General features: G+C 40.5%; 1 protein-coding gene across 3 annotated transcripts in view; it reads left to right on the top strand.

Moving 5' to 3' along the window:
* Positions 1 to 24,988, top strand: part of PIP5K1B (phosphatidylinositol-4-phosphate 5-kinase type 1 beta) — a 180,722-nt gene that overhangs the window by 55,381 nt on the left and 100,353 nt on the right. For 2 of the 3 annotated variants that reach the window (XM_036433877.2, XM_036433873.2), the window contains exons 4-6: positions 3,344 to 3,461; positions 11,560 to 11,712; positions 15,567 to 15,866. In XM_036433877.2, coding sequence (XP_036289770.1) covers positions 3,344 to 3,461; positions 11,560 to 11,712; positions 15,567 to 15,866 — 571 coding nt within the window. The remainder of the gene's footprint in view (positions 1 to 3,343; positions 3,462 to 11,559; positions 11,713 to 15,566; positions 15,867 to 24,988) is intronic. The other variant, XM_036433881.1, reaches the window with a different exon arrangement.

Raw genomic sequence — 24,988 nt, 5'->3', positions numbered from 1 at the left:
AGGACAGGCTGGAGAAAGTACTGTTCTTTAGCCAAAGTTTCTTCCTCTTACGGCATTAGCAGACCCCTTTTTTTTTTTTTTTTTTTTCCCCCTTTTTTTTTTTATAACTTGATAGGGATAGTACTGTGTGTTTGCTCAATTGTGTAGATTCCTACTTGGTAACATAAAGTTGGAAATTTCATGTGGTCTCCAAATTTTTATTGGAATTTTACCAGCTCAGGGGAGTCAGACATCTAGAACCACCCCTGAAAACCCCCCAGCTGAAATTCCCATAGCCTCTAATTTATGTCAGGAGAGAAAAGTAGATCCCCCTCCCAAAACACACACACACACACACACACACACATACACACACACACACACACACAAAACAAAACAAAAACACACACACACACAAAAAAAAACCTGCATAAATTCATTGATATAAATCTTAACTTGGGAAGAAGTCTGCTCTTCCGGAGATGACTCTTGCTGAGTAGGTCTAGGTGCTGGGCACAGTCTTCTGCTGAAGACCACCAGGCACAGGCAGGAGAGCCCTGGACCCTTCCTCTGGCAGCAGATCCATGTTGATGGCAGTTGTTTAACTGCCCTAGCTAAGCAGTCTCTCCATGTGCTGAGGAGCCTCTGTGTCAGACATCTGTGGCCAGCACCCACACCCGAGCCAGTGGTTCTGTCATTGCATGACCTCAGAAAACCCAGGTTGGTGTCTGTTGGCTAATCTTCGCCAGGCCTGCTGGTTGGTTCTGCTCTTGTGCATTGTCGCTCCTGACAAACTCCATCTGGAGCCAACAGCCTCATTATTTTCCTTTCTTTCAGGAAAGCTTCAATCATGTCAGGCTGGTATCTGTTAGTCACTGGAGCAGCTTGTTGTGCAGAAGCAACCCCTTCTGTTGTGGCACCGAATGTGCAGTGTTTGTGTGTGTGTGTGTGTGTGTGTGTGTGTGTGTGTGTGTGTGTAAGGTTATGACTTTTAACCCTCACTTTTAAAATGTTCTAATGTTATGAATAGTAATACAAAGAAGAGTTTATCCTCATAATGCTTTTAAAAGGAAGACTGAAAAGTGTCACTTTGGTCTCTGTGCTCTTTTTACTCAATGTTATCACTGTTCCTAGGGGCATGTTTATCCTTCAAGGATTTTTTTTTTAACCCTCACCTGAAGATATGTTTTATTGATTGATTGAGAGAGAGAGAGAAAGAGAGAGAGAGAGAGAGAGAGAGAGAAACATTGAGTGAGAGAGAAACATAGGTTGGTTGTCTCCCAAACACACCCCAACCAGGGATCAAACCCACAACCTAGGTATGTGCCCTGACTGGGAATCAAACCTGCAGCCCTCTGGTATATGGGATGACACTCCAACCAACTTAGCCACCGGTCCAGAGCATTCTTCAAGGATTCTTTTTTAATACATCTACCCGCCCAATATATATTTTTTCCTTTTTGTATATATTAACAAATGGTGGCACACCACACATAGTATCTGCATCATACTTTTTTCACTTAATTTATCCTAGACATCATGTCATTGCATATTAAGCCTCCTTGTTCTTTGTAAAATATCTGCATGGTATTCTAGGGTATGGTGAACCATAATGAATTTGACCAGCCCCTTATGAGAGACATCTAGGTTGCTTCTAATCCTCCATCTTTTTTTTTTTTTTTTTTAATATATTTTATTGATTTTCTACAGAGAGGAAGGGAGAGAGATAGAGAGTTAGAAACATCGATGAGAGAGAGTCATCGATCAGCTGCCTCTTGCACACCCCCTACTGGAGATATGCCCGCAACCAAGGTACATGCCCTTGACCAGAATCGAACCCGGGACCTTTCAGTCCCCAAGCGGACGCTCTATCCATTGAGCCAAACCGGTCCCGGCCTAATCCTCCATCTTTACAAACAATGCTATCATAAATAACCAGACACACATGTGTGTTCATGGCTTACTTTATCTGTGGCATACAGTATAAGCATATAAGCATGCATCTGCTGCAACAAAGAGCTATGTACAGTTGTAATGTTGGCAAGTTGTTAAAATATCCTCTATAGGAAAACTATCATTTTGCTTTCCCACTAATGTTTCAGGATTCCTCGTTTCCCTTGAGCTATCCAAAATGTTGGATTTTTGTTAATCTGATAGCTAAAATGGTCTCAGTGACATTTAATAAAACTAGAAGCCCAGTGCATTGGCGGGGGGCAAGACCTGCGAGGATTAGCCAGCTGTGGGAGTGCCACTCATCCCAGAGAGCCGAGTGGTGCTCCCATTATGGGAGTACACTGACCACCGAGGAAGGCTCTTGTTGAGCATCTGCCGCCTGTTGGTCAATGTGTGTTATAGCGACTGGTCGACCAGTTATTCTGGTTGTTCCACTGTTTGGTCACTGGACTTTTATATATATATATATATAGATGAATCTATATATAAAATCATATTACTCTACTGCATTGTTCTAATTTTTCACAATGAAAAATTAAAGTGCAGGCAATATTAGGTGACTTATCTGATATGTGAAATGCATTATTATATGTAGTAAAAAAATAAAATTAATCATAAACATCAAAAGTCAGCCTAGTGGATGCCTCTAAGGGGAAGGAAGGGTATAAGATCAGTATAAAGTACAGAAGGGATTCAACTATATAGATAAATTTTATTTCTTAAGCAGCATTTTGGTGTCATGATATTCACTGGTTTATACTTTACACATTTCATATATCATAAATATTGCAAAAAAATTCAAAGATGAACTCAGAAGAGGGAGAAGAAAAGAAAAGATTTAAGCGGGAATGGAAATCAGGTTTTTAAATCACTAAAAAATTGAAAGTCTCATTTCCTATAATTATGAATTTAAGGAAGACTTCACAGATCCAGCCCCATCTATTTCCAGTTCCATGGTTCTCATCTATTTTAAAAATTATTCCACTTATTTGTAGTTCAAAGAATTTATCCAGTGTTCAAAATTCATGGCAAAAAAAAATGCATTTCTAAAATTTGTTCCACGCACTAAACCCTGGATGGAGCTTATGCCTAAAGCAAGTCAACTATGGCTTCATGAGAAAAATGGGTTGATTTCCGCAGGAAGGAAGCACAGGAGGATGGCGACAAATTCTCAGGCTGAAGACACGGTGTGGTTGCAGGGGCTGCCTGTATGGAGTGGCCCTCGCTGAGTTAGCATCTGTTTTTGCCCGATGGCCCCTCGCCTTTGAAACATGAACTTCGAGACCCACTCTCAGGGGGTGCTATTTTTGTAGAGGGGAAATTGGCTCAGCACCAGTAGAGCTAGAATTTGAAATCAAAATTGTCTTCGCTAATGTTCTCTCTCTTATTCTTTTTACTATTTTAACTGCAGTGAAGGGAGCAATCTGACCCCAGCACATCACTACCCAGACTTCAGATTTAAGACATATGCTCCACTAGCATTCCGATATTTCAGAGAGCTTTTTGGCATCAAGCCTGATGATTACTTGGTAAGAATCTATAATTTTCCTTTCTTTTCCAGAAATGTGTGATGTAAACATTTGTCTCATTGCAACAGTGATAAGTGACTTGTGTCTCTTATAAAGCTCTAGAGCGTAGTAAAAAGCTCCAACTCTCATGATTATACATTTAGCTTCAGAGCGTGTGATTTGATTGCAGTTTTTAACTGATGGCTACAAAATCTGCCATCATGATTGATACTTAAATAACTCTGGTATTGGTTTCTACTTCAGATAATTATTCTAACAGATACATTATAATTAGTTCTAGATACTCCTGTGAATTTTGCTGATTGGATTCTCTTGGAAAGCCTTTCTGTTTTGTTTGCCTTATTTACATCATGCATCTCAATGCTGCCTTGGCCCACAACCATTTTCACCTTGACCGACAATGGAATAATATCATTTTAAAGGAACTGGATATCTTTGTTCTCAAAATCTCTTTATACAGGTCCTTTTTCCGTGTGTTTTCATTTGGTACAAGGGCGTATTTTATTCTTAGATTTGTCTTTTCTCCCTGTCTTCCTTCTGGTGCACGGCAGCACCAATACAACAGCCTTTCCATGAGGTAGTCTGATGTGGCCTCAGAGATTTACTTTGTTCCTGTTCAAGGAGTCGGGGACTTCTTTCTGTTTCAAGAAGAAAATGGTGTATTGTGTCATTTGATCATTGTTAACACCAGGGGCTCTTCAAAATCAGTTTTCAAGAAGCTGAAAGAAGGATGCCATCAAATATTTATGGTTCATCTCATTCTGAATGATATTAATAGGACTTGAGCTAGATCCTGGAATAATGCTTTGCAAAGGAAGTAGAGCCACATTTGTCACTTGTCACAGTGTTTGAAATGCATTTTTTAATTTGGGTACAATGGAAATTATTAAATCCCAAGCAGATTCTCCTTTGTGCCAATGAAAACCCATGAGTGACCTGCTTCTTTCGTTTGTCCTTAAGAAAGTCATGTGACTGCTGCCAGATGAAATAATACTGGTTCCTCAGGGCATATTAATAAGTCTTTATAGAGCAGGGAGAACTAAATAGAAAGTCTCTAGGCATCCTGCTTTCCTGAAATGTGTGTCCATGTGCCCTCTGCCTCATCACACCCTTTTAATAGAAATGCCAGGTATCCCCTACCCAGCATTGTCAACCCTGCCATCCCAGCCACTCAAGTACACAAACTCATTTAGCGTGTGTGTGTGTGTTAGAGAAGATTCTTTGTTTTTTAGCCATTCTGTAATTAACTATGGGTCAATGTCATTCAAGGAAGGTGTTTGGAGAAACCACTGGGATCTTAATATCATATTACTAAATACAAAATCAATCCCTCATCTTCTGCCACACCTTAGAAATTACTAATGCGTTTTTCCTTCTGAATCTCCTTGAGACTCTGCAGGCAAAGGGGATACCATACACTAGCATTTTATAACACAGACCCAGTCAATAGGGGATGGCTGCCCCTCTGCCTCTCCCGAGGAGGCCTGTGGCCATTGACCCCTAAGGCTGGGAAGCCCAAGCTGCTGCTCGTTCTGTCTCACAGCACGGCTATCTTTGGGAAGGCCCATTTCTGAACAAGTCCTCGTGTAGCTGTCACAGTAATGAGCCTGTAAGTTGGAAAGGTTACTTCTATAATGAGGTTAAAGTGTTTACAAAGGTGCGTAGGAGACTAAGCTGATGGCTTCTGGGAGCAAAAGTCTTCCTTCATGTACCTGGCAGAAAGTAAACAAATCATTGCCTATTTTGAACACCTATTGTAACTGAAGTACTTCACTAATAATTATCGGGAGATTCAAAACATTATAATTCATGATAGTCAGAGAACTTAGAGTCCAATTGGAATCATTGGTTTACATGGGAAACAATCATTCTACCAGCCAGTAAATAAAAACACAGAAGCAATACATTACATGTTCCAGGATTTCAGAGGAGAGGGAAGGGAGTCTTCTCTTTTGGGTTATTGATTAAGAGGGCTTCTTATGGGCGTGTTTGATTTTAAAATTACAAGGGATTTGAAAGAAAAGAGAAAGATGTTGAAATGAGCCAGAAAGAGGTGACTGTGATACCAAAGCTACAAATGCATTAAATGTTTAGAATGACTTTGAGTGGGCCAATATGGCAGGAAGGAAAGGTTTTGATCAGGAATATTAAAAAGACTAGGGCCCAATGCATGACAGTTTGCACTGGTAGTGGGGAGGGGTTTCCTCAGCCTGGCCTGTGCCCTCTTGCAGTCCCGGATCCCTTAGGTGATGTTTGACTCTGGCTTAGGCCCATTCCTAAGCCGGCAGTCAGACATCCCCCAAGGGGTCCTTAGCACTGCCATAGAAGCAGAAGAGGCTCCCACCACTGCCGCTGCACTCATCAGCCATGAGCCCAGCTTGCGGCTGAATGGTGCTACCCCAGTGGGAGTGCACTGACCACCAGGGGGCAGCTCCTGCATTGAGTATATGGCCCCTGTGGTCAGTGCATGGCATAGCAACCAGTTCCACCATTCGATTGATTTGAATATTAGGGTTTTATTATATAGGATATATAGGATGGCCAGATAATTCAAATAAATGGGTTTTCTTTTAATCATAGGAAATGAGTGAAATGTAGAGACTTACTACATATTTGACATTGTTGAACTATTGTTTTGGTGGGATGATAGCATTGTTCTGTTTTAAAGGAGGTGTCATCTTTTAAAAAGTACCTTTTGGATGATATGATTTGATGTCTGGGATTTATTTCAAAAGAATCTGAGGGAAGCAGGCAGGGGAGTGGTTAGGGTGTAGAAAAAACAAAATTAGCCATCTATATACAAAAAGGCTAATATTCTAAGTGTCCCTCCTACCACCCAATTGGTTGCTATGATGTGCACTGACCACCAGGAGGCAGATGCTCAATGCAGAAGCTGCCATCATGCATATTGGCCATTTACAAAGAAACAGCACCTCGGACCTGGTGCCCACAAAACAACACTCAGCTTCCCCCAACTGGGACACAGGCCCCACCACCAACCTGGAGCAATAGCCCACCAAATTGCAATCAATGTTGCTGAGGTCCCAGGGTGCAAAATGCAGCCCACAGCCTAGCCCAGCCCGGTAACAGTTGCTCTTGACATTGGGTAATGATGTTACATAGCAATGCCCAGCTTCCTCTCCCTAGACATGACTAGCCTCCTTGCAGTTTCTGCAGCCAAGGAACACAACTTGCTTTATAGCCAGGTGCACACATTTTATGCTTTAACCAAATGTCTGTGAAGCATTTTCCCATGCCTCATCTCATTTGATCCTCACAGAAGTCTTGGAGTAGGTAGATAGGAGACTCAGTAGAACCTTATTTTCTTTTCACTAGCCAGAAAATGGAGATTTAGAAAGTTTAGAAACTTGACCTGACTGAAAAGAATTAAAAAATGGTGGACCTTGAAAATGATTTCAAGATTTCTTACTGCATGGAATATAGTCAAACAGTGCTGCAGTTAAATATTTTACCCTTTGTTTTCCCTGCATGTCTACAATAATAGTCTGCTTTGTGTTGATATTTACTGCTGCATTGCTGACAATGATCTGAAAGAGAAGTTGAGGTGCTTCCCTGGGCTGGAAAACGTTTAGCTACATCAGAAAGCAGATTTAATTAAGCAAGTTTATTCTATAACTATAAAAGGCTAAGTGGACTTGCTCATGCACAATACATATAAAGCTCTTACTGGTGCCATTTGCACATGTGTGTTTCAATTTGTCATTGTCAATTGTGAATTTGGTTGACACTTCTATTATAAAAGGCAAATAGCTATATTAAAATATTTCTTCTAGTTCTTTCAATGTGCATGAATCAATGCGCCGGGCCACCAGTGAGTTGATAAATGTTGAAGCTAAAAGACAGACACATGGACGTTGATTATACAGTTCTCTCTACTTTTACATATGTTTGAAATTTTTCCATGATGAAAAGTTAGGGGAGAGAAAGCTAAGACCGGGCAGAAAGTATCCTTTTGTTTGATTTCATTTTCCACCAGCCTTATAACTGTACACACACTTCAATAACTGGGTCCCTCTCAAGGACCTGCAAAAAACACAGGGGCAGTGGCTCTTTAGTTATATATGGCCTGATCCCATTGGCTACAGCCACCCACCCGCCCTGCGCTGGGGACATCCACAGCCCAGGACTGAGGCAGCTCCCCCTAAAGGTCTGGAGCTTCTAGACACTCCCCTTCGAACCACTCAATCTGGGGCCCCCACCCAGTGATCTGGAATGCGACAGTTGAGGAAATGGTCTCTATGGCACGGCATGCTTCAAAAAGTCAGGTATAAGCCTCAGAAACTTTCTAGCTCAACCCTTCATTTTAGATGAGGAATCTGAAGCTGGGGTTGGTGAAGGGAAATGCCAAGGTTACCCCCGTTGGCGGGAACAGTGTCCATACCAGAACAAACAGCCGTCTCCCCATCCCTCTCCCCCCAACAGTGTTCTTTTCCTTTTACCATTTGGCTTCATGCTTCCCAACCCACTAAGTCACAGGCCTCTCATTAATTGTGGTCTCAAGATCAGTATTCTCTAGCTCATTAAACTGTGAACAGTGATTATCCAGTCTGAAGAATACAGCCCAAGAGCTCCTACAGCCCCAACAAAATGCATTATGGAAACGTTAAGCCCAAATAAACACAGAAAAATGAAATAAGATGTACCATGAAAAATTGTGTGGAGCAAAGTAGGATATTGTGCAAATAGCTACCAAATGCATCCTGCCATCTGTCAAATGGGCCATTTAAACCCAAATTTGTGAAGATAGACTGATCTAAAGGTGGAGGAAGGAGTGGCTAACATTAAGTAGTGATTGGTAACTCTGGATAGGTCAGTTTGATATTGGAACCCCTTGATACGTGTGTTTCTCCTCAGTTTTGTGCTTTTGCATCTGGATTTCAGCCTGAGTTATTCTGCTATGTTCTCGGTTCCATTAAAATGCTGTTCCATTGAAAGTGTCGTGTTGAAACATGCCTAATTTGGGCTGAGACAGCGCGGCGAAGGTGCTTCTGCGTGCCCTGCTCAGCCATGCAAACGCTTTTTCTTCCTTATTTGTTCCTAAATAAACACCTCCCAAGGGAAGGCAAAAGGGCCCCAGAGCCTTTCCCCCGTCTCTGCTTGGGCAACAACAGCCTTTGGCTCATTTCCTTCTCCATGAAAACCCCAGGGTGATTTACAGGATGTCTTTTCAGGTTCACTGATACCAACGAGAAAGAGGGCAGGGTGCGTGTTTAGCACAGTCGGGAAGAAATGGCAGGGGAACGGATCACACCACGCACGTTTATTTGTTAATTCACCTTGGCAGGGCCCCGCTGGGCTGTACGCGGTGTTCTTTCCAGGGGCAGAGGAGGGAGGACCTGCAGGAACCAGAAGCCGGAGAATGAATACATTGGAACCTCGGGCACAAATGGAAGGGCCTGGAAGGCACATAAAACCCAGGAGCACCCAGGGGGCCTGTTGATCGTGTGGCTCATTAAAATGTTCCCACCTCTCCTCCTCACTTGCTCTTAATAGGCAGCCTTTACAGGGAAGAAGAAAACGTAACCGAATTGTAGGTGGAGAAACGATATAATCATTCAGGACAATGGTAATATTCCTGTCCAGTATCATGACGCCAGTTTGTTACGCACTAATGCTGTGCTTGTGGAGACCCCCGAAAAGTTATTAAAATGCGGCAGGACACTTATTTTCCCCCTTCATATTCATTTATAAGCTACATAATAAAAGGGTATTGGACAATTAAGTAACCCATTAGATAATCTCCATATGCTTGTAGCAGAATTTGAGACTAATTGGGAGCAGATGTTCAGGTCTGACTCCAGTTTTCTTTAGACAGCTCTTCCTGAAAATCACCCCCTAATTTCTCTATTTGCAGCCTCTAATTTCCACACTCTTGTGTTTTTGTACTTTCACAGCATTAGCTCCTATCCATGAGAAGGTTCTGAGCCAAGACTTCAAACCCCATGGAATAGGAATCAGAATTTCTAAAGGGAGTCTGGGTTCTGCCTTCATTCTTAACGAGACCTTTATTTTTTAGGGTCTCGGATTCATGACTGTGGAAAAGGCCCACTTTTTTTCTTGCTTCTCGGTGTATCTGTGGGCAGGCCTGCTGGCTGTCATAGGAGTTGGGCTGAGGCCCCAGTACATCCTAAGACACTGCGGGCCCTCCCTCACCTGTCTGCTATTGCAGGTTGAGTGCCTCTCTGCATTGCATATGGTCATGTAATCAAAATTAGCACCCGCCATAGCTGAATGGTCAGCCGTTGCCAGGCATTTTGAAAGCATCCACTCTAAAAGCTTTCAGCTGCTTTCTCGTAGGCATTATCATCTTTGTTTTAGAGATGAGATGCCTTAGACTCCAAGATGCTTCATTAGCTACTCCAGATTGCGTAAGCAGCCGCTGGCAGAGCCACGTTTTACAAACAGCTGTTGGTCCTGTGTCCCGGGCCCTGCCACTGATCACCTCGCCACACGGATACCGCTCACAGCAGGAGAGTGCCCTCTGCTTCCTCTCGGCTTATATGGCATCCTGTGCGCAGACTGATGCCTATTGCTGTTTTCCTGCCTTGTCCTCAATTTGTCCATAAGGCCCAGGCTATCTCTGCCCCCCTTTTCATGCTTCGTTTTTCTCAATAGCACTTACCACACTCTGATGTATAATTTATTCACTTGTTCACTGTCTGTCTCCTCTTCCTAGGATATAAGCTTCATGAGCGCCTGGAAAATTACACGGGTTCAATCGACATTTTAAATGTTGAATGAATTCATGATGGAGTGATAGTCAACCAGGTGAAGGAGGTCAGAGGTTGTTTCTGGTAGAGGAAAATGCAGAAGGCTAGTAGTTAAGAGGGTGCAGCACATTTGACAAAACGCGAAGCAGCCCTCTATGACTAGAGCTGGAATTTAAAGAGGGAAGTGAAGAGAGTAAAGATTGCAGGGCAGAGCTGGGCCTTTCATGGCCTTAAAGCATCTGTTTTAAAAACTTGGGTATTATCTTCTACGTAGACAGTGGAAACCACTGAAGGTTGTGACGGTGTGGAAGGATATGCTCGGGTTTGTATTTTAGAAAGATCCTTGGTTTCCTGATGGAGAATACACTGGAGGGCTGGAGCATGGATAGTTGAGACAGTTGAGGCGAGGTGGAACTTTCCTTAGTAATCAAGACATGAAGTGATGAAACCATTGAGCTGAAGGTATTGGCAAAAGAGATGCCATGAGGGGGTCAGTATAAATCAATAGTCTGGCTATGGAAGGCGAAGAAATGTGAGGCATTAAGGATAATGCTCAACTGTTGGGGAACAAAGATGCTTTCATTCTCTGTGATAGACGGGGAGCAAGGAGAAGATGGAGGATGCGGCAGGAGGCAGATGTAGAGTGACCATGCATGGATGTGCAGGTGTGCACCTGCACGAACACCTGGCCTCGGTGAGAGTATGGAGCCTGGAATCCTACCTTGTAACTGGCCCCATGCTACATCTGCCAGGAGAAAGAGGCACCTCTTTCTAATTCCCACCAAGGCGCCATATGAACTAACCATATCCTGAGATGAATTAAATTTTGAACTCCTTGCATGTGGAGTGTTTGTGATATAACTAAGTTAAAAAAAAAATCCATTAAAAAGTTAGGGGTACAGGTCTGGAGTCCTAGAGAGAGATCTGGGCTGGAGGTACAGATGTTAGAGACATTTCTTGGTGAAGCCATGAGTGGATAACATTCCTTTGGGAGAATAAATCATGAAGGAAGAGAACAGGTATCATCAGTGTTCAAGTGGCAGATGCACAGTGTGGATCCGACCTTTAGTTGTTATTTTGGGGGCACTTGTTAGAAACAAAGCACCTTGGTCAACATGACTGTTTGAGCTATCTCATCCAATACGTGTGATGATTTATGATTCTATCACATAATGACAGGTGTGGGAAGGGCATGTCTGTGTCCCAACAAAGTATTATTAAAATTAATGGATCAATTAAAGTTTCTGAAATCTCACACAGAGCCTTCTGAGCGTACCTGGGGCCTCTTTTTAAAGCTCATGGAGAGTGCTGCCTGTTTCCAAATGGCCATAGATGTAACGCTGTGGTTTTCCTCCTTCCTCTCGCAGTATTCCCTCTGCAATGAACCGTTGATAGAGCTGTCTAACCCCGGAGCCAGTGGGTCCTTGTTTTTTGTGACCAGTGATGATGAATTTATTATCAAAACAGTTCAGCATAAAGAGGCAGAGTTCCTTCAGAAGCTGCTGCCAGGCTATTACATGGTAAGTAGCTGCACATAATTAAAGCTTCTGCTTGAGATTTAATTACTTTCTTCAAGAATGTATTTCTGTGTGTTTTTTCAGTGACTCTTTGGCATGTTTCTTTCTCTCTGGTGAACTTTATTTTGCAGTTAGACTATACTATGACATTTGTTGACTAGATTTTGAAAAGCAAAATAGAACTGAGTAGTAGAGCATAGATTTCAACTCGGTCTGCCCTGGGTTCAAATCCCAGCTCAGCCATTAACTGACTGTGTGACCACGAGGAAGCAAGGTAACCTCTGAGCCTTAATCCTTTCAATCTTTAAAAGCTGAGAAATACCTATTTCACGTGGTGGGTTGTGATAAAAAAATATATATACAGGATGTAAGATAAAGGAAGTAATGCATTCATTGCAAAGCTCCTTGCTCGCAGTCCATACTAATAACATGAGTAGTTAATATTCGTTGAGTGCTAAACTGGGCTAAGGAGAGCTACAAGTGCTTTTCTGGTACTAACACTTTTAATCCTCACTGCAATCTTGGACACTTCAGTCATTGCCATTTGGTAGATGAGTAACTGAGACAAAGATGAATGGAATAAGTGGCCAGGGGCTATTCAGGGACTGAGCTGTAGAGGTGGGACTTGAATACAGGTTGTAGGGTTCCAGAGGGCTGTGTCTTTAACTCCTGCATTATGTCCCAGCATGTATTCCAGAATAATCACTATCATTCAGAATTTCATAGGTTAAGTATAATGACAGGAAAACCACCTTTTAGAGACAAATAACCAGTAACCTAGTCTAGGTGATTTTACGAGACATTTAGCCTAAATTTTTCAAAAATAAAGACTTTTCCTAAGTAACCTTTTCATCTTCATCCCTCTCATGTATTGGTACCTTCAAGGCAGCTATTAATGATCTGTTGTTGGAATGGCTACAGGAAGCAGTTTAGATTTCAAGCCCCCAGTCCTGCTGCTCACTTGCTAAGAGAGATGATAACTGCCGTCTTTGTTTTAAAACAGAATTGATGAGATGCCACACAGCTCATTTATGTGTAAAAGATTATTTAATTCCGAAGTCTGCTAGAGACTATATTAAATGCTGTAAATCTGCCACACATGTAAATAGAGCGATCAAACATCTAAATACAAATCTTAAATGACAGGGTGCACAGATTTTAAAAGGTCTTGATCTGAACGAACAGCTTTTGTTTTTTAGCAAATTCTCTTCTTTCTGCTAGAGAATATAAAAAAATACAGAAAAGGAAAAAAGAATGTAACCAGCCATAATTCCTTTCCCAGAGATGCGTATTACTAATATGTGTTATAAGTCGATATATGTCCTTTTGGCTATATTGTACTCATACACACATTTTAAAGTAATATAAAATTGGAATCAAACTAACATCACAGTCCTGGCTAACTTCTAAGTGAGCAAATCTTAAACGTCTATAGTTCTAAGCTTCTATAGTTCTAGATAGACTTGTCTCTTGCATGGGTATTAAATTGAAATTAATGAACATTCAGTAAATTTCAAATTTAGCTGAACAAGTGGTTTTATCCAAGTCATGTAAGCTAGTGTAACAAACAATATAATTCATCCCACTAACAAGAAAAGCATGGGAACATCATGAAGTTTTCCAAACAGACATTGAAGAGAAACTAAGGCACTTGAAATTCAACATCTTAATTAAAATTCTCAAAATGGGCAGGGAAGTCCTTTAATGTAATAACTAAGTGAATACTCATATATTATACCTTTATCAGTCTCTAAGAATTCACATATCTCATTGAGAAGAACAAGAGCCCTTTCACTGGATATGACAGAAAAGGAAAAGGATGTCCTTCATCAATGGTCCTTTCTGATATATTTGCTAGAATTCTTAGCAATAAATGTTTGGTACAGAAATATAAAAAAAGTGAAGACTCTGTTCGTTACAAATTATAAAATTGAAAATCAGCAAAATTTCAAGAAAATAAAGTGGTAGTTTCTGGGTAGTAAGAATACACCAGATATTTTAAGACACATTTACAAAATCCATGTATTCTTTTATGTACATCACATAGACTTGGAGAATATAAGGGGGGAAAAGATTACATTCATAATGAGGATAATATAAAGAACATTATTAGAAAAATAAAGATAAGTAAATGAAGACATACTATAATTCTGATTGGGAAAGCAAGTTAAAGTAATTATAACATAGGACCAATAATACCTGCAAAATTTTGTAATAAAGATTCTAAAATACTTAAGTTTATAAAAAGAAATGTACAAGACTAATATAATGGAAAGTTAAAAATTTTTATTTAAGGACATGAAAATGATATGAAATATAAAGACGTATGCATCATTTCTGAACTCAGTGCTGTAGAGATTTTAGTAACCCCCAAATAAACATATAATCCAGTGTAATTCCAATATAATTTTTTCCTAGAACTTGACAAAGCTGATTCATTTGCAAGTGAAAACAAATATTTTAAGAGCACCAAAAAAAATTAAACAGTGGAAGGGAAAAGTTGTAAGAATGGACAAAACATTTTGGAGAAAAGAAGGGTGGGCCTGCTCTAAATATATAAAAAAAATTCTTTAAAGCCATACTAAAATTATAGTTGTGGTAGACAAGTAGATCCAATAAAGTGTCCAGAAATGTGTTTTGATAACTTAATTGTATGATTTAGGAGGCACTTAAACTCAATTGGGAAAGGAATAGACCCTTTAATAAATGGCTATGCATTGAAGAAAAAAATTAAGTTCCTGTTTTAGATCTTTCACACACATACAAATTTCATATGGTGTAAAAACATAATGTAATAAACAAAACTATTACAAATCTGGAAGATTTTTATTTTTATTTTTATAACCTTGGGATATAAAATGCTTTGTTAAATAAGCAGCCAAAAAAGCCCAAGAAATGGGTTCAGAAATGTTACTACATTAAAAAACAAAACATGAGTATAATGAAAAAAAATAGCGCAAATTAAGATAAGCACATAGAATATTTCTGGAATAATACAAAGAAAATGGGAATATTAGTTCCCTCAAAAGTTGGGAATTAGGGAAGGTTCAGGCACAGTAGAGACTTTTCATTATAGATATGCCTTTCTTTTCTCACCTACTTTTCAAGTAGAACAAAAACAGGCCTATATTCTTTGTTTTTATATTTTAAAAAGACTGGGACAAAATATGTACTTCCTTGAGAATAGGAAAATGATGGATATCTAGGCCATATCAAGGACTCCCAACAAGGACAAAAACCTAGAGATAAATGAGCAAGGGGATGGATGTTAGCAGAAAATTACCTTTGAGGTACCTAAAAATAAATCAGAAATATTACATTTCTCTAGTCAGTGGTGTTCAAATTATTTTTTAAAGTTTTCATTTTTCACCAATCATGTTTACAAAGATTTTAAAGTTTGATACTCAGCACTGATAAGAGTGATGAAAAATGTGTAATCTTACAGAGTGTGCCTGTGAATTGGATGGCCATTTCAAAAAACAGTTTTTCCGGAGCTATTAAAATTTAAAAGGTTCATCCCTTATTCCCAAGCAATTAATTTTGTCTTTGGCTACCGTAGAGAATAGTCACCCACGGCACTAAGCAATTCTTTGCCCATTTTTCACTTTGAGCTAACTTGGGACTTTCTATCCATTTTTAATTCAGCTACTTTTAGTGTCTTGGATTTAAAATGATAAAGTTGCTATTGAAATAAGCCTATTGAAGAATTAGATTAGGGACAGCAAACTTTTAGCAATGGCCATTAGTAAAGATAACCATGTTCTATTTTTTTAAGATAGGTAGAAACACATCTTTAGTGGAGCTTCTTTGGTAAAAATAGGATATATTAATCATTTGTTTTCTTTTTCTTTATTTAGAATTTAAACCAGAATCCAAGGACTCTTTTGCCAAAATTTTATGGACTGTATTGCATGCAATCAGGGGGCATTAACATCAGAATCGTGGTGATGAACAATGTCTTGCCGCGCGCCATGAGAATGCACTTTACATATGACTTGAAAGGCTCAACCTACAAGCGAAGGGCATCCCGAAAAGAGAGAGAAAAGTCCAACCCCACCTTCAAGGACTTAGATTTCCTACAAGACATGCACGAAGGGTTGTATTTTGATATGGAGACATACAATGCGCTCATGAAAACTCTTCAGAGAGACTGTCGGGTAAGGAAAGGCTTTGGATTTCCTTTGAAAAGTTGCCTGTGGTGATGTAAGAAATTGAAAGAAATGTGCCAAGCGGATACGTAGAACCCCATTGGTCCCAATCCTGGTGCTGACTCACGCTTTCCTGGCGTCAGAGGAATGTGTGGGTGATGAGGGAAGAGTGTCTGTTGATGTTACTAATAAGCTAAGTCAGCTTTTCTTTTATAAAAAAGATTTTTTTTTCTTTAGCATCCTCTACTGTGGGGACAGTAGCTAAACCAGAGGCTAAAGAAATTTAGGGTTAAAGCAGTGATTAAGCCATGTAGGAATCTTGGAAGAAGTAAGATTCCAACAGGCAAGAGAAGCCTAGAGCAGAGGTGTGTGGTGGGATTGCTAAGTGGGTTCCTGGAAATCAAGTGTGGATGTGGGTGTGGACCATGTGGTAAGCCCATTTGCTGAACGTTGTACGTGATCTGAATAAGAGACGATAGGGAATGAGGCCTAACAGAGTAAACACCATTTTACCCAAACTTAGCCAGAGGTTGACTGTCAAAAGGAAGGAGGAATTATAGTCCAAGTCCCCAGCCTTCAATACTTAAAAGAAAAGTGTAAGGCCAAAGCCCAGGGAAGATTTTGTTGGCAAAGTGAGTTTAGAGACAGTACGGACACGTCCTTTTGAAGACAAAGGATGGAAATGCAGTTCTGAGGGGCTCTGAAGGATGATGATCAATTCATTAACACATTCTTGGGAATATCATTCCCTGGCTCAGATGAACCCAGGAGAGTCACCATGGTGAAGACTGCCAGGAGGCATGTTGGTTGGGGTCTGACCAGGGCTTTCAGGAAGAGCAGGCGGGACTCGCAGGGCCTGGTCACAGGGAAAAAGGATGCCCTCCAGGCTGTGGCTTTCTGGGTCCTCTGTGGACCTGGGCAGATGACCCGCAGTGTTGCCAGTGGGGGAGGACCCTTCTCTGCTAGACTCGAGCTCGCCTGAAGCTCAGGAAGGTATTCTAACCACCCCATGTAGTATGTAAGGTGGGAAATGCTCACTGAGAAAACAGTCCTACCATGTCTGACTTTTCTGTCTACACGTTCAACCTGTCTGATAACGCACAAGGTATGTCAATGGAATTGTTTCATTGATAGAGATATTATTCCCTAGCTTCTTCTTTTTTTTTTTTTTTTAACTACCATCTAGTGAATGCTCAGAATGTGTCAGGCTAGTCTAAGATGTTTTTAATGCTCCATTTTATTTCATTCTCTCCATAACTATTGGAAATCAGTACTATTCACACTCCCATTGAATCCACGAACAGTGAGGTTCTCAAAGAAGTTAAGAAACCTGCCCAGCAACTTGGCAAGTCGGTGGCAGAGCCCACACCTACTTTGGTACAAAGCATGTGCTGTTAACAATTGAAATGTAAAAGATTCACCGTAAGGATTTTTTTTTTTTTAAATTATCCTTTCAGAAGTGAGCGAGGGAAAAACAGTGGGAACCAAGGGGAAAAAATGTCCAGCTGAGCTATTCAGATATCTGGATGAATATGAATGATTTATGTTTTTCCTTAAAAAAGAAAAAAAAAACATACATTTTAATAGAAACCTTTTCCTGTGCTTTTTCTGCCCTTACAGGATGTGGGTGAAAAGTGACTCTCAATTCCCCGGAGTTTAGTATAAGCCTCTCCAGTTTTAGACTTGCTTTCTATTAGTGCCTGTGTGTGAGCGCTCGCGCAAGCATGCCTCTTGCCTGTTTAATATGAAAACCTTTTCCTGCTGTCTTAAAACCACAGGCCTCTATGCCAGAAAAAGGAAAGGTCAAATGTAAAAGAGCCATGGCACAGGATTTGTCTGTTTATTTACGGTTCCTGAGGCCAGGACTGATAGAACAGGATCAACATGACTTTTCATCAGGAGTGAGGCCCAGGAGGTTTGCCGTGTGGAATATTTGTGGCTCTAAGGAACAGAAAGGCCAGTGTAGCGGTATCGTGAGGCTCACTCTTCTCACTCATTGCACTTGATCTTGTAGGAGAACCATGGACCTTCCTTCAATGGCACACAATGTTTAACTTTAGAATGGCTTTTCTGGGGTTTATGGAAGCGTGTAAGTGCTGCAGTGTGTGTGGGGGTGTTGGGAGGGGAGGAACCAGAGTCCCTTCCATGATCTGCCTTGACTAAGACCAAGGCTCTGTGATCTCAAGTCAGCAGTTGGTTCTCTGAGCAGAAGTGCCTCAAGAAAGGCACGTTTCTGGAATGGTAGGTCTTAGTATGTAATAGTCATGGACCTCTTTGCAAAACTGATTAATGGTGTGAACTGTCTCCCCAGAAAAATGCCCATCCACACAAAGTTCAGAAATTCCTTGGAGCTCAATGTTTCCCTACATACATACATACATACATACAGGGGATAGATACATACATGCATGAATACATACAGAGAGGGGCAAGAGAAAGAAGGGGGGAGAGAAAGAAGAGGAGGGAGGGAGAGAGGGAGGGAAGGAGGGAGAGAGAGAGAGAGAGAAAGAGAGAGAGAGAGAGAGAGAGAGAGAGAGAGAGAGAGAGAGAGAGAGACATCCATCCCAGAGCCAGAGAGCAGTCATCCCTCTCTCTTCAGGTCATCCTCTGAAGGGCCAGCTACTGGTGTGGGATCTGTGGTTGGCATTGCCAAGAGTACCTCTTGTCCTCACATCTCTCTCGCTTTGCAGAACGGAATGTTAGTGCTGGCCGAGGTTCTGTGGAGATCAGGGATGCTGGAAGGTCTCCCCAGGGCCCATGCCGGCACCCAATAGTGGGGATCACTGCTGTAAATATTCCCCTAAGTGAGGTGGTCCTGCTGAGCCCCTAGAAACAAATCAATCAAGGGACTATATTATGGTGTCAGCAGCCCAGCAGAGAAAAGAGTGCTAGACCCATATTAGAACACATCCCTTCACTCACGTTTCAGACCTACCAGGTGCCACCGTGAGGTGAATGCCTCTATTTTTTATAAACTGACATACGGCATATTACCGTATTTTTCGGACCATAAGACGCACTTTTTTCCCCCCAGAAGTGGGGGGAAAAAGTCCCTGTGTCTTATGGTCCAAATATAGCCTACACATATACTTTAAAAAAAAAGTTTTTTTACTTGCCCGGCTCTGTGTGGTCTCTGTGTGCTTGCCCAGCTCTAAAATGGTTCTAAATGCTGCTGTTTACTTTACAGGGTTGATTACATGTGTTTATGACTGTAATGTTGGGTTTTAATGCACATAAAATATTTTAGGACACTATTTGTTTCAGAATCTTTTTTTCTTCATTTCCCTTCTCTAAAAACTGGTGCGTCTTATGGTCCGGTGCGTCTTATGGTCTGAAAAATACAGTATGTGCAATGATTATACTCTAAGGCAGTGTTTCCCAAAGTGTGGTGCGCACTGGGACCGGTTTGGCTCAGTGGATAGAGTGTCGGCTGGCGGTCTGAAAGCTCCCGGGTTCAATTCCAGTCAAGGGCATGTACTTTGGTTGCAGGCACATCCCCGGTAGGGGGTGTGCAAGAGGCAGCTGGTCGATGTTTCTCTCTCATTGACGTTTCTAACTCTCTGTCCCTCTCAATTCCTCTCTGTGTAAAATCAATAAGATATATATATATATATTTTTAAAAGTGTGGTACGCGTACCCCCAGGAGTACGGGAAGAGTTTGGTGGGGATACGCGTTGCACCAGAGTTTGGTGAGGATATGCACTGCACCGTGCTTAGCTGCACCTAATTCTATGTTCTCATGTAACTCAGTGTTACAAAAATTATAGAAGGGGTACACATATGTCAAAAGTTTGGGAAACACTGCTAAGGTATTGTGAGGATCAGAGTAGGTGAGGTCATAGCTTCGTTTTGAAGGATGAGAAGTGTTGTCCAGGTAGGCAAAGCAGAAGTTTATTTCTAGGAAGATAAAACAATATGAAGCATGAAATAGCACAATGCATTCTATGAACTGGGGTTGTCTGGTGCCGCAGTGGTTAACAGTGAGGGAGAGCGTGTGAGGAAGGAGAGAAATGCGGTCAGGAGCCAGGTAATGTCAAAAGCCCCTTGCTGGTGGTGCCAGGGTCCTCTTAAGCTTAGAAGTGGCAAATCCAGGCATTCCAGACCTTTGGACCCCAGCTTTTCTGTTCTTCCCAGACAGATACGATGAGCCTCCTAACCCTTTGACAAATGCCATCTTCCCCCACCCAGCCTTGGTCCCTTCCCCTAGCTTCCCCAGTTCAGCCTTCGGCCCTTGTCCATCTATGACCAACTCCTCCACATAGTATACTGGCCACTCAGGACTCTCTTAGAAAACTGAACTCAACTTTACACACCCGTAAGTGAACTTGGCCCAGGGTAAGAGTCATGACAGCAGGGCGTACTGCCAGGACATCACAGGTCACTTGCTATCAAGAACAGGAAGTAGAATTTATTCAAGCCATTCCCTATGGTCGCCATGTAACGAAGTAGCTAAGAGGTGCATCCTGTTTGAAAACTGCTCTTCCTATGTAGCCTGTCATCTTCCCCAAAGCCTGCTTTTCTTCCCCTCTTCCCTGGTCCAGGGAGCATGGTCATCATGCAGCCAGCTGCCCAGATCAGTACCTTCCTTCTTCCTTCCTCCTCCCTCCCTTTCTCCCTCCTTCCCTCCTTTTTTCTTCTTTCCTCCCTCCCTACCTTCTTTCTTTCTTTCCTTCCTTCTGTCTCTTCTCTTATTCTTTCTCCAGACTCAGCAAATGACCATGTCCTATTCAGTCTGCATCCTAAATAACTCTTGGATCCTCCCCTTCTCTTTACATGTACAGCCTTTATTAAGACCCTGGTAATTCATCTCTTGAGTTTGCAGTAGCCTCTTGACTAGTTTTCAGTATCATTGCCTTCCAATACAATGCTGCTACCAAAAAGGTCCTCTGATCAGATCACCAGCTCCTTAAGGCCCTCTAGCCGAGATTCCCCACTGCCTTTGGGCCAAAGCCCATGCTTCCTAACTTGGAACATTAAGGTGCACCCTGCCATCTCCAGATGCTCCTTTAGCGTCCTTTGTCAGTCTTCTCTTCCCCTTCTGGGAGCACTTCCTATTCTCTAGCCTTTCTGATCTGCTAGACACATTCACATTCTGCACAAGATTTGGTCTCCTGCTGGACCATTTTCCAAAGCTCATTCCTTTACCTCTCTGCACTGTAGGACTTGTTATTGTAGACATGCAATTAATTTAAAAATGATTTTTAAAAACTCTTTTATTTGGAAATGTATGTATTACTTTTAGAAAAACAACTAGAAACTATTTTCATAGTCATTTTAATTTTCTGTAATTATTTCTTCTCTGACATAACTTATTTATGAAAATCTGAAGAGTCTATTATTTGATTAACTTAATAAATTGTTATATCCTGAAATATTTATTGACATTTCTAGGGAAATAACATTGACAAAGAATATTAGCGAGAACTTGCATTTATTACCCAAATATTTCTTATTCCTTCAAGTGGGAGTCTATCAGGCACAGTCTTGATAATTAATTACCTAAATGACTTATTTTACATTTATTATCATTTTTGTTGAGCAGTAAAGTCATTAATTTTTAAATAGTGTTGAACCAGTTTTTTCACACAAATGTCTGTCACCATAAATATTAATAGGTTCTCAGTATTTAATGAGACCAATCTTAAAAATACTGAGACTTTGTGATGTGCAAACAGGGATCTTTCTAAGTATGGCAAGCTCTAATTTGTAATTCAGATTCTTCTCAGGCATGTTTGTATGGGTTGCAATGTGGGTTATCTTCTATAATACTTAATTTAGCATTATGGCTAGAGCTAATCCCTCAGCTATAATTTTTTTAGCATTAATTTTTTTTGCATTTAATTTAGACACACACTTCTCTCTCTCCCTTCTTCCCCCTCTTTCTATCTGCCCACCACCCAATATATTGGTTGCTTTCCCAGTGATTGTTAAAGAGGAAAAAGTGCTTCAGACCTAAAAGACATCTCTCTTACTATGACAGTGCTTACATTTAATCCACTTCCTTACACTATCAGTAAGGAATTGGATGTTTTTAGTCTTCAGCTAAACATGAGAAGGGGAAAGATGTATCATTGACTTCACATGTAGGGACAATGAGGAGGTATGGAGAACATCTGCAATATTCTCAACAATAAATGTAAATTTTAAGAAGGCATAGATACATTCACTGATTTTCAAATGATGTTGAAGAAACACTATAATCCCATAATCTGTTTCTACTTGTTTTAAGTTATGAGGTTTGCTATCTATAATAGTAGTTATTTTTATGCCGTTGCAATAGGAACATAAGGCAATATTAAAGTTATGAGCTAATAAGTAAAACCAACTCGTAGAAGCAAAGATAGTTTAAGCTGGAAAGAATCATAAATCAGGATTTCTTTGGAAACAGTGGACCCATGTCTTCCCTGCTCTAGTCTGAGGGGAAAATGAGTTTGGACATAGGGGTCCAGGCCTAACCAAGCCAGATTTCCTTGTAAGAATGGAAATGAAGACATTGTCATGTATGCGAGATCTTTAAATTTTTTTCTTCCTGTAAATTATCTTTTATAAAAAATTATTTTGAAATAATTGTAGATTCACATGCAGTTGGAGGGAAAAATACAGAGAGCTCTCATATGTCCTTCACCTAGTTGCCCCATGGATCACATCTTGTATGACTTTAGGGCAGTTATCACAACCAGGAAATTGGCATGGTACAATCCACTGAACTTTTTCAAATTTCATTGGCTTCACATGCACTCATTTGTGTGTGTTTGGGGATGTGGGGTATATATGTATATAGTTTTATACGTATGTAGATTTATGTAACTACCATAGTCAACTGAGACAGTTTCTTCACCAAAATCTATCATGCTACCCTTTTATATATAGCCACAGCTCTCTCTAATCCTTTCTATAACTACCATTCTGTTTTCCATCTCTATAATTTTATCATTTCAAGAATGCCATATAACTGGGATCATATATAACTTCTGAAATTGGCTTTTTTCACTCAGCACACTACCCTCAAGATCCACCAAGTTATGTGTGTACCAATAGATACCATTGCCCTTTTTTATTACTGAGTGATGTTTCATGGTGTGGGTATACCACAGTTCAATCATTAACTCCCTGAAGAACATGTGGATTTTCTCTAATTTTTTATTGTTACAAATAAAATTGCTGTGAACATTTGTATACAGGTTTTTGCATAACTGTACGTTTTCATTTCTCTGGTATAAATGCTGAGTGCAATTGCTGTGTCATATGGTAAGCACATGTTTGGGTTTGTAAGATACTGTCATACTCTTTTCCAGAGTGGCTGTAGCGTCTGACATTCCCACCAGCTATGTATGAATGATCTAGGTTTTTTTTGTCCTCACCAGCATTTGCTTCTATGGCTACAATTTTTATTTTAGCCATTCTAATAGGGCTATATTTAAGTCTCTTGTTTAAAAATTACTTGAGTATATACTCTAGCAAAGTCAAAGGTAGACCAGGTAAAAGAAGCAGTTTGGGGCTATAGGAAGAGTAGTGTCAATGGAACAGAAAAACTTACACTTAAGTCTAATGGCTGATCATGTTTATGGGATATAATGCAATTGCTAGGGATTCTTAAGGAAGAGAGGCCTAATGTACAGGACTTCACTGTGTGTTCCTGATGATAAGCATTTTTATGAGACTTTAAAGGCTCATAGCACTTCATCTAACTTTATTCTATGGCCATTGATATTTCTACATTATATTGTAATTACTTGGGTGCATGGTTTATTGTTTGCTTATTAAAATCTGCTCCCTGGGAGACTAGGAACTGTGGGACTTTATTTTCCTACCCTTCATATCATTTAATAGGATAGCAGTTTGTCTCACTTGTTAGTCTTTTGGTGATGCATGAGAGATAACAATAGCAAACATTTTTTTAATGTGAATTTTACCTAATTGACAAGCATAAGAGCAGACTTTGGTAATACCCTAGCCATGGTTTGATTTGAAGTAGAACCAGAGTAAATCATCATATCAATGTTGTGAATTTGTGGATAATCAGTTGAAGTAACTTCATATTGCTCATTTGGCGAGTGTCTATTAATGGCCAGTAAATTAGTTAATTGCAACTGTGTTGACCTCTTCATCTGCTCACTTATTTATTTAGGTGGTGACTAGTGTCCCCATTTAAGGCTGTCTGTACAACACAGCCGCTCATCAGTCCTGGCAACGGCTGATGTTTGTCCAGGCTCTCTGCCAGCTGCTGCAGTTCAGCTCTCACACGGGAGGTGATAGAAAGGGGCCTTGGCTGGCATTAACAGAAGGGACAAGATGATCAGGACCAGTGACTTTCAGAGTAGCTACAAAAATCAAAATACTTGTCTCTGTGATGTCCAGGTCATTTTTCTACTCAGTAAGAGATATCTGCATTTGAGCTCAACTAGTAATTCTCAATATGTCAAAATGAACTGTTCCCGTTTTTGGTGGAGAGAAGGTTCCTTCTCAGATATAACTTATAGATACCAAAATAGCTTAGCATTTAAAACACATCATAAAATACATATGCAAAATACAGTACTTAATACATGATTTCATGTAAGAACACATTTCCAAGGCTCAGTTCAGCTATAGGGCAATGAGTTAACGAAATCTTGCAACTTACTTCAGGCAAGGCAGGCGAGAGGAACATGGTGCCAAGTAACACGAAGTAAAGCTAGCGACCCAAACATTTAATTTTAAACGTTTAATGAAAAACATAATCAAGCACATTGACACTTGCCAACTGTTACCAACATGTGTGCACATGAAATCCTGTTAACCTGAAAGCAAAACTTCTTTCTGAGAAATGTGATGGTTACAGTGCAGTTTATTGTGTTTAAATCTTGTTTTGTTTTGTTTTTTCTATCTTGTAGCAAGGGAGACCAGAGGCTAGAGGTGTGCCATTGAATGCTGTGGGAGTGGCTATTGAGAAAACTCATTATCTACAGAAACTGGAGGGTTATCAAGCCACTAGTTGTTTTTTAAACCCTCACTTAAAACCATATGGAGCATTACAACAAATTCGAGGAAAGAATGGAAATGGGAGACTGAAAATAATCTTCCTCAACCCTAAGAAGCAAACTTGTTTTTTTCTTCCTAAAAGAAATAGTACCTAGAGATTACAGAATTCT

Source organism: Pipistrellus kuhlii, unplaced genomic scaffold (genome assembly GCF_014108245.1).
Source record: "Pipistrellus kuhlii isolate mPipKuh1 unplaced genomic scaffold, mPipKuh1.p scaffold_m20_p_12, whole genome shotgun sequence".
Taxonomy (NCBI): Eukaryota; Metazoa; Chordata; class Mammalia; order Chiroptera; family Vespertilionidae; genus Pipistrellus; species Pipistrellus kuhlii.
The sequence above is the reverse complement of the archived record's forward strand: the minus strand, read 5'-3'. Positions and strand labels throughout refer to the sequence as shown.